The 10847-nt window shown below is 36.0% G+C and overlaps 2 protein-coding genes across 2 annotated transcripts; both read left to right on the top strand.

Annotated features, from left to right (window-relative positions):
* The first annotated feature begins 2862 nt into the window (after window positions 1–2862).
* LOC129565447 (secretory carrier-associated membrane protein 1) lies at window positions 2863–5615 on the top strand. Its single transcript, XM_055440392.1, has 6 exons — window positions 2863–3359; window positions 3578–3796; window positions 3883–4048; window positions 4131–4311; window positions 4507–4762; window positions 4972–5615. Exons 1-6 carry the CDS (start codon window positions 3300–3302, stop codon window positions 5140–5142), a joined length of 1053 nt encoding a protein of 350 aa, XP_055296367.1. The 5' UTR covers window positions 2863–3299; the 3' UTR covers window positions 5143–5615.
* An 884-nt stretch (window positions 5616–6499) lies between these two features.
* On the top strand, window positions 6500–9347 carry LOC129565456 (synaptonemal complex protein 1-like). Its single transcript, XM_055440404.1, has 5 exons — window positions 6500–7743; window positions 7815–7934; window positions 7996–8456; window positions 8596–8735; window positions 8798–9347. The coding sequence occupies exons 2-5, from the start codon at window positions 7843–7845 to the stop codon at window positions 9116–9118; spliced, it is 1014 nt and encodes a 337-aa protein (XP_055296379.1). The 5' UTR covers window positions 6500–7743; window positions 7815–7842; the 3' UTR covers window positions 9119–9347.
* Window positions 9348–10847: the final 1500 nt, after the last annotated feature.

Below are 10847 nucleotides of genomic sequence, written 5' to 3'. Positions count from 1 at the left end.
AATTTCCGAATTCTGTGTGAAAAAAAGGAGTCCTGGGAAATCGTTTAATATTTATTTGCAGCGAAAAAACTGAAGAAAACTACCAGATTCGTACTGTGCGTGAGAACCGAACCGAACTGAAGCACATACGATTTTACGATTGTTTTCATCGAAATCATGTACTAAGAAAGTTTCGAGTTACGGTCGTCGTAGTCGTCATCGTCAACAAGTGCGTAGAGCAAAGACAAACACAAATGGTGAAAACGAAAAATGATGCTGTGAGAGTGTTCATTTTTTGTTGTTGGCTATGCATAAAATTATGTCGAAAAACAATGCACAGGTATTTTCGGATTCATTGGAATCGGGGAATTTCCCTGCACTGAATTGTTCACAGCCAGTGAATTGAGGGACACACATTTATGGTGTGTCTTAGTTGCAAGGCGAAAAGAAGATTTGAGGGTGGTAAATTGCAAAACCGGGCACTTGACGTGCTTGGTTTTTTTCTTCTTCCCAAAAAAACGTGTAAGTATTTAACCATTTCTCCATGCTGCGCTTCGTTCAATGGAATATTAATCGAAATCCATTTCTTTTCTCTGCATTTCGACTCTCATGTTTCGACTCTTTTTTGCTTTGTGTATGACTATTTGTTTATTTGGCTGAGTCCTTTCGAATGTGTTCGACAAAACATTGAGATTCTCACGTTCAGTTTTTCAGTTGTGTTGATCGGTTAAGTTGTGATAAATGACGACGAAGACCGAATGCCTGTTTTATGTCGATGATTGAAGAGAACGAAGATTTATACCTCATCGCACAGGCTCAACAACAAGTTTTAAGTTTTCTTTAGTCTTTTTTTTGCTTGCTTGCCAGACTTTTCTCAATTAGGTTCCATGCTAAGTTAAAAGACTATCATAAATTTCTCCGAGTAGAGCTCGAAGCGACGGTGAGAAAAATCCAGTCGAAAATATTTCCGAAACTTCGGTATTTCCAAAACGGAACACAGCACAAAATCTAACGACGATTGAATGCTTTACTATTATCCTGACGGTTTTAGATACATATACATTTTCGAAACAATTGAGTTGACGGCGTCGGGGTTGAAAACGAAATTCAAAGCCAATTTTAAATCCAGAAATATAATTTCATTGTGATAATCACGTTCATCGGAAAACACAAATGCACATTGAATACTCGCTGCTGACAGAGTTTTTGTTCGTTTCGGTATGCATTCCCTGAAAATTGGCTGACTCGAATGTTATGCATTGAGACGAATGCTTTGAACGGCAACAACGTCAGCGACGGTAGTAGCAGCAGCAGAGGTGGTGGCACGTCTTTTTTCCTTGAGACGTGTTAACGATACGAACCGGCTCACCGAAAAGGTGAACTTTCCCGTCTTCGCTTGAGCGATGGCACGGATAATAAATCTCGCGCTGGATATAAATTGCGGCAAAAATACCAATGGGAAATTTATTCGTTGAAACAACATTTTTTGATGGGATCATAAATAAATGGCCGCATGACGTTGCAATATTCTAATTTTAGCCGCGAGCATTGCATTCCATTCCATTGACGACTCTCGCCGGAATACTACTACTGGCGATTGCATGCCTTTTTTGCTGCAAAGGAAATGTCGCTAACTTTTTCCATATTGTCTGACGAAAACGGCTCGATTTTACGAATAGACGATTTGGATTTGAATTTTCAATGTCTCACTTCAGATATCGTTCTTCGAAATGCATTTCGGCCGTCTGGTTAGTTTTTGGTATTACAAATGCTTTCAACATAAAAACAGTTGATGCCTTTCTCTAAATGCCGTAATTTCTTTGCATCAAATTAGTGATTATCTTCGAGCATGAACTAATTCGGCTTTATTGCCGAACAATGTTATGGTTTCATTGGTTTATTTGTTGCAAATATTTTCGTTCCGCGAAATGAGAGGAGATAAGTTTGTTGTTGATTGTCGGATTACCTCAAATCCCAATCTCAGCACCACTTAAACGTACCAAGTGATAGAATTTCCAGTGAACGAGACAAGGTAAACAAAAGACACATTCTACCCGAGAGAGAAAAAAATACGCTAAATTTCTACTACGAAAATACAAAAGAGATGAGAATCGTCGACAAACAAAATCAGAAAAAAAATTTCTTTCAAATTCATTATTCCTTTTTTTCATTCATGTTTTGTGCAAATCAACCATTAAAACGCACACACAAAAAGAAGAAGAAATACTCACCTGAACCGAAGAAAAGTCGAGCATTGAGTGTGCACGTTTATTTTGTCATTTCACCCGTTTTGCCGAATTGTTTTGGCTAAAGTTTCGTTTTTCTCTTTTTTTTATTCTCCTCAACTGAGATGCATCGTTCCGTGACCAATGCATGATAGGTGCAAAACATAAGATTTATCTGATTTTGGCAACGAAGAAGTTCAACTCATATTCGTATAGACAATGCTATCGATAAACAACGATGAAGAAAAATATTTTCCAAGTGAAATTTACCTGTTTTTGTTTCAACCATTTCAGACATTTATCTCTTTATCCTGTGCACTTGAACAGTGCATGGTGAACAGTGGAATTGGAACAACGATTTTTTTTTCATTCAAAAATTAAAACTTTCGATTGAATGATTTTTATGATTTGTCGCAATTAGTTGAGAAATTGAATAGATTCTGCAAATTGCATACATTTTAATTCAAAGTCGTTTCAATTTTTTTCTTCTATTTTTCATTTCGTTTTCAGATTCAAAACGATAAAGAGTGATTGACTCCCATTCGAAATGATTTCTAGTGCATTGTCGAGTGGCGCCACCTCTGATCAGCTTTGAGAGATGTCGGGCTTTTTCCATTGTATCCAAAGCAAAGATGAACCACACATGCGACAACACTAGCAATGGATCGTCGCTTGGCATACACAGCCCACGAATTCGTATCTGAATGGTTGTGACAAATGCATTCGAAAGGGAGAAGAAGATAGAGAGAGAGAGAGAGAGAGAGAGCGATAGAAAAATCCATTGAAAGTCGACTGTAGCTTTTGTGTCACAAGCCAAACCGAATTCAGAATTCCATCGCCGTGCATTTTCGACTTGTACAGATGTCACAATGAGCTGTCACTAGTTGAAGTGTACAAGTAAGATATGAGTTGTGTGTGTGATGTATTTTCTTAATTAAATTTATGCGATAAAAAGCGTGAAAAAAGAGCGAGCAAAGAAAACAATCACTTTTTGTAATCGGAGTAAACGGAAGTGAACGAAACCAAACAAGTGAATTCAGTGCGAAGTGTATCATTGCATCAGAAACAGTAAAAATCTGCGTAGAAAAAAAAACGATGTCGAATAATTTTGATGACAATCCATTTGGCGAGCCAGCGGTCGATAATCCGTTTGCCGTAAGTGTCATCACAAAACTTTTCATCGTGCTTTCTCTGTCACACTCATGTATTTGCTTGCATGTGTTTGTCTCATCAAATTTACACCAGTTGCTCAAGTGTCGACCTCTTTCCCTATCTGACTCATACCGAATGACATTTGTTGTTTTCCATTTGATTTATTATCGCAATATTGTATATTAATATGCATTTTACGTGTATTTTCACCCGCTTAAAAGGATCCAGCTGTTCAACAAGCGGCCCGCATCGCGCCCCAATCGAACATTTTAGACGAATACAATCCATTCGAAGATGACAATAATCGTCATACAACAATCCCAATCGGACAACAACAGCAGCAATCGCGAACCGAACCGTTCCCAGCCTACAATCAAAATAGTCAAAATAATTCGGCATATGGCAAAACAGCACCACAAATTTCAACAGAAGAACTTCAGGTTTGTTCGCCATTGCATTTCAATTATAATGGGGCAAAAACGGGCAAATTAATTCCATTTTTTCTCGTTTATTTTTCACAAATCAGAGAAGACAAGAGGAATTGGAACGAAAAGCACAAGACCTTGAACGGCGAGAGGAACAATTGCGAAATAGTACAGCTGGCATTCGGCGTAACAATTGGCCTCCATTGCCCGAACAGTGTTGCTTTCAGCCATGCTTCTATCAAGATATAAATGTTGAAATTCCACCCGGTTTGTTCTCCGTTGCGCTTACATTTCAATTTTAATGAGAAAGTGCCGAATTAATTCATTTTTTCAATCTTTTTCCCATCAGAATTTCAACGCATCGTTCGGCATTTGTACTATTTATGGGGTTTTTATGCTCTAGTCCTGACGGTGAATGCACTGATTGGGCTTATTTTGCTGTTATTCCGTGGCGGTGACAACAGTTTTGGACATTTCGCTTTGGGCCTTATCTACGGCGCATTATTTACACCTGCTTCATTCATGTGTTGGTAAGTTTGATTCGCATTTTCATTGAAATTGCAATTTGATCAACACAAAGTGACTCACTCATGCCGCCTTTGTTCCTCATATCGCAATAATTACACAGAAATTAATAACATTTGTGATAAATCTTATCAATTTGTTGTGCAAAAGTAATGAAAAAAATTCATTTCATTCACCCTCTCTAAATACAAATGAACTAGGTACCGTCCAGCCTACAAAGCCTTCCGAAGCGATTCGAGTTTCAATTTCATGGTGTTTTTCCTGATTTTCTTTTTCCAATTCCTCGTAATGATTTTACAAACGGTCGGCATTCACGGCATGGGGTATTGTGGTTTCATCACGGCCATTGCACAGTTCGATGGCAGTCTTAGTGGCATTTTCATCGGTATACTAGCACTAGTTGTTGCCTTTTCGTTTGCTATTTGTGCAGCTGGCAGCTTTCTCCTCTTAACAAAGGTAATGCACATGTGTATGGTACATTTTAAATTCGATTATAGTTTATTTACCATTTTCCACTTATAAATCATACAACGTGGTAGCAACAAAAAATGTACATTGACTGCGCGGCGAGCGCGCGAACGCACACACAGTAAATGTGTGTGACGTCATTGGTGGGCCTCATTAGTAATTGATAATAATGTGGTGTTCTTTCGTCTTGTATTTAGGTTCACGCGATCTATCGGTCATCGGACAAAGTGAGCATGGACAAAGCACAGGCCGAGTTTGCAAGTGAGTTTATGCGTAATCAAGGTGTTCGACAGGCGGCAACATCGGCCGCACAAGCCGCGATTTCATCTCAATTCAACAATCAGGCACAAAACGCCAATCGATACTAGAATTTATCGACGGACGATTAAATCGATCCAACACAATTACTAACACTGAAGCTAATCGAAGACCGAAAATAGATGAAGAAGAGGAAGAAAACAAACAAAAAATAACAACAACTCAAAGCGGACGAAATGAAAATGTTTCGCTGCCACAAAAATCAACTAATTATGTGGGAGATTTACTGTATTTATGTGCTGAAACATAAAAAGATGATAGCTAGCATTAAGTGAACAGAAAGAAAGAATGAAACAGAAAAGTAAAAAAGTAAGAAAAGAAATTGTGTAAACAAACAAATAAATGGAAAATCAAGTATATTTTTGTTTAGTTAAACATCGTCAAAACAAGATTACATTCGCTGCGAAATCGAATAATCGTGCTTTAACGCTAACATATGTTATGTCCAAGTGGGAATTAAATACAAGTGAACTATATATATATTATATGAAATGTTTCAACCGCAACAACAACAAAAAGAAAAGCCATCTATGGAAACAAATATTTGCCTGATAGAAACAGAAACGATAGAAAATGAGAAGAAAAACAAATCTAACACTATTCATTGTCCACACTTTCTAATACATTCTAATGATTAATCATAAGCAGTTCAGATGTCATAAAACTTTTTTTTCTCTCGGTACAACCAACAACTTAATCATTTTACATGCCCGCATCAAATGAAAAAGGAGCGCGATTCAGTTCGCGCACAAATACAACGTCAACTTCAAATTCCCAAAACATCATTAAAATCGGCCTCTAGCTTGCACACACACAACTATTTTATTTTTGTGGTGTTTTTTTTTAAATTTTTTGTGTAAATTTTACTTCGATTGTGAAAGTGCAAGAAAAAAATGCTTAACAGAAGAGATATAGAAAAAAAAATGAGAATTCCAGAAACACAATACACTCGTGATAAGAATCCAACTCACAGCTTGTGCTTGTGAAACGGCACGTAGATCGTGTGTTGAAGTCGATTGAACTGATTACTATTAAAATAATATTTGTATTCGACGTAATTTCTTATTCATTTTATTTTTTGTATTCTATTTATTTTCCTTTCTTCTTCGTCTTTTGGTCCCGTTGCATGGAGAATGAAATGAGAAATGTTCTTAATCTAGAAACCAAAACCTAAAAATAGCTAGTTAATATTATGTCTGTTTGATTTTGTTTTGTTCGGTCAGTCGGTGTTATCATCTGTCATTTGAATTTAATAATGTGGAAATGATCCATCATTCCCCTAATGCAAACATCGCGCACACAAAATACTTATGAGAATATATATACACGACATTCTTGTGGAATTTATTGATTAGTGTAATTGAAATTCGAAACGTCCATCAAAAAAATAAAAGAAAAAATTAAAAAAAAAAAACATTTTTTGTGAGCATTCATTTTGGGGTGCAATGCTTCACATATTAATTAATAATCAATGTCATTGCGCATTTCATGCAAGTCATTCATGCCGCTGCTATTTCATTCATTGGACATTTGCCAACACCCAAAAATAACACACACTCAACCATTTTTACAATGTGCTGGTGCATGTATACGGAAAATGATGCGCAAATAAAATTCAATCCCAATTTTGGGTTCTTTTCTTTAGTTACTAAATTCCAATACAATTTATTATTATCAAATCTATTAACGTTCCATTAGCCTAATCATTCATTAACACAACACAACACAACAAAATATTTAGACATGAAAAGAGAGAATGTACGAAATAAAATAAAACAAAACAATTTTAAAGTATGTTAACCGATGTTATTTACACTAACCACATCAATACGATAGATCATGTTATACGATCTCATTGTGAGCGGAATTCTTTAACAGCGTTGAAAACAATGGCAACCATCTTATCAATATGAAAGCGATTGTTTTTTCAGAGTTTTGATTTTGTTTGCAACTTTTTCCGCAAAAATTTCTTTTTTGTATCTCGTTCGGTGAAGATTCGTACTTGCAGTACGCACGCATCACTTTATCAAGGTAATTAAATTCAAATTTATGGCATCATAAAACTCAATCATCACAGCAGAGTGACTGCATTAATTGGCCTTTGGAATTGACTACGGAACGGCGTACAACGAAAATCAACGATTCTTTTTGGGTTGTTTACACAGATAATTCACATGTTCGTCGGACGCCCGTCATGAAATTATGCTAAATATGTGACACGGTAGCAAGTTACTACTGGCAACATCGCATGACCGTTGGAAATTACAAACTCCTCTATTAATGCCACCAACAATACATTGGAGTCGATTCGAGAATTGGACGAAAATCGATAGCTTGGAAACCCACTCAGAAATTATGAATTAATCAACGGAATAATTACACCAGTATTACAAACGAAATGAAGGCGATGTCCGTGTTCCAATGTTATTGCATACGTTTGGTCGGTTTTATTAATAGAGAGTGTAAACAAATCATCAGCTAAGTCACACAGGTTATTTGATACGAAGCCGTATGTGTTGAAGCCGTTGGTAAATTCTCTGCAGAGTCTGAATTAACTCTTGGCTCTAGTATGGTAACAATGATGACAGTTTGACAGTTCTTGCATAGCAACCGATAAACAGGTGAAAAATTGAATACTTATTTACTCAAAGGTATTTGAAATCGTCGCTAATACCATTGGTATTTTTTGCCCTTTGTAATTATCATTTGCGTTTATATCCAGTGGCTACTCGGAAAGCAAACATTTAAAAATGTTCAAGAAAAGATCGATCGCCTCTTTGGTGGCTAACGTACGCGCCAATTCCATTTTTCGACGCTCGAAGTCACAAAATAAAAATTACTTGTAAGTTACTTTCTGGTGCCTGCAAAGGTATTTAAACTTAATTGATGATTTTTATTTACAGAAAGAATCCAGAATGGGATGTTCAACCAGCTGATAACATTATTATGGTTAAAGCTTGGAATGATCGAGAAAATGCCGAGGTGGTTGAGCAACATGAGAAAATGCGTGAAGAAGCCATAGTCAAGGGCAAACAAAATAAAAAACGCACTGAAGAGGCACGAAAAATGCAGAAAGATTTGCGGGAAAAATTTATCGAAGTCAATGACTTCATCAATGAGTGTGAGCAAAAAGAGATGATCCTTGACAAGAAAATTGCGGCCGAAAAGGAAATCCATGAAAAACTGCAAAAAGAAGTCGATGAATATGTGGAGAAAACGAAAAAATTGACCGAATATCATGAGAAAACGTTGAAGCCAAACATCGAAAAGGGCAAAGTGTATGAGGATGTGCTGCAGCAGCTTGTCGATAAAATGAAAATTTTCAAAAACAAAGAAGATTTTTTGGATCGAATTGAGGCATTGTGTGAGTTTTTTTCTCTTTTTTTGAACATTTTGCTAATTGCATTTTTTTCAAAAGCAAAAATGAATAATTTTTCCTGAAGACTTTTTGGAGCAATTACTAAGATTTACTCAAATTATTTCTTTCTGTTATCTCTTCGTAGTACTCGCTCAGAAGGAAGTATCAGAAAATGATGAAGCTTCTTTGAAATCAGTTGAAAAGATGCAAGCGGATATTGTGAAAATATCGAACGAAGCCACCTTGATGATTGCTGGCCTTGAAAATCAACTAATTGAGATTGAGGTAACACAAAAGCAGATTATAACATTTTGCAATCATTCTGAGTATTTGCATCCACAACACAGAAAAATTTCGACAAAATCAAAAGCGACTACTTGAAAGTGGAGAATATACTACATCCATCAAAGGAGATTATTGCAGAGAAAGAGAAAGAGATATGCATGCTGCTCGAGCAAATTCACGAGACTTACTTGCTGCTATGTCATCGAAACAATGAAGAGCCAACGTTGAAGCGTGAACAAACCGAGGCGCAGTTAGATTACATCAAACGGGAAATTGAAAAAATTCTGGAAGTAATTGAATTGGCGGACGAAATGATGGCACTCGAAACAAGATCGGATATTGCTGAACATGGATCAGGCAAAAGTGGAATACCACGCAAATAAACTAATTCCTAGCTATTCACTTCTGTCATAACTGTACTTTGTTGAATACACAATTTCAATTTGATGTAGACTAATTCGGGTTAAATACAAAAACGTCCAATTTTTAGACGGTTTTGTAACCAGCCGTTGTCAACGTCACATTTCAATTCCACTTGGCATAACTTAAATGCATGCGCAATTGCACACCAAATTAATTTATTCTCTACGAAACCATTTCACTTTGAAATTTCACCTTGTTTTATGGTGTCTGAATACATGCTTAATAAAGACAATGAATTTGAACGTGTTTAATTGCTTTTTGGTATCATGAAGTACTTTGGATACTTTACTTAGATCACATTCGAATGAAAGCAGCACATGTTTTTTCGCCGTTTAGAAAAAGTTGCAAGTCATATCAAAGGCCAAGGTAGTAATATCAATAAAAATGTAATCATTTAATTGTATTTTAAATCGGTGTGAAATGAAAATCAGAAGTAACAATGACTTGGAACGTTCATTTGTCGAGTGCCTTTTTGTTCTAGTTAAACGGTATACCGAGCCATCAATCAACACTAAGTTAAATTTATGTCATTCACGCCCTTCATAGCGAATCAACCATATCTCACCAGTAAAAATAGTGTTGAATCATTAGGAGTGCTTAAAAATACCGATAACGAATGTAATAAACTTGGTATATTTTAAATCACAGTTTGTGCACAAGTGCTATCGGCACAAGTGCTGCCCATATCTTTTGATTCAAAACAACATGCTTGATGAATTGAACTAATCAAATGAACAAGTCAACTTGACAATGACGTCAAGTCAATGAGAAAGATATATATATTAGATTGGCAGAATTGTTTCTTCTCTATAAAAGCCAGTGATTAAGAAGCCTTCATTCAGTTCATATAGATAGTTGTGCGCATAAGACAAAGAATATTCACTAGCAAAATGTTGACGATCGCAATTTTATTGGGTGTCATCACTCTGTTGTACATTTGGCTGAAATGGAATTATTCGTTTTGGAAACAGAATAAAGTGCCAGGTCCAGAGCCGAAACCATTTGTTGGGAATATTGGATCGATGTTCACTTTTTCGGAGCATTGGGGTTTGGTGATTACGGGTTGGTATAAGTGAGTAAAATGTGTCTACATCGAAAAATACAAAAAATTGTGAATGAATAAATTGGCTTGATTGATTGAGATCATAAACTGAATTAACACATTACGTGCCCGTTTCATTTATTTTCATATGAAGCAAATTTTCCAATCAACCATACATCGGCTATTACAAATTATTGAAGCCAGCGATTGTGGCGCGTGATCCCGATTTGGTTAAAGATATTATGATTACAAAATTCAATAGTTTTCGTAGCAATGATTTTAATGTCAGTAAAAAGCACGATGAATTAACTGCCCTGAATCCTTTTTTTACTCGTGATGAGGAATGGAAAGAAGGACGAAAATTGATTACACCAGTTTTCTCATCCAGCAAAGTAAGTAAACGTTTAAAAAGTTGCGGAAATGGTTGCTAAATGTTTTATTTGATTTTAGTTGAAAAATTTGATGCCGGTGATGAATGGAGTTGGTACTGAATTTGTTGAATTCATAAAATCATATCAATCTAATGAAGACATCGTTGCAAAAGATGTAATTATTGGTATTTGCTTGGAATTCTTGAAACAAAATGAAGAATATTTATATTTTTTTCAGCTTGCAATGCGATTTGCTGTACAAAACTTGGTGAAATG

The sequence above is a fragment of the Sitodiplosis mosellana genome, unplaced genomic scaffold (genome assembly GCF_009176505.1).
Source record: "Sitodiplosis mosellana isolate CC-2019 unplaced genomic scaffold, AAFC_SMos_1.0 Smas_scaffold_1, whole genome shotgun sequence".
Classification (NCBI taxonomy): domain Eukaryota; kingdom Metazoa; phylum Arthropoda; class Insecta; order Diptera; family Cecidomyiidae; genus Sitodiplosis; species Sitodiplosis mosellana.
Note: the sequence above shows the minus strand (reverse complement) of the source record. Positions and strands in the feature narration are given on the sequence as shown.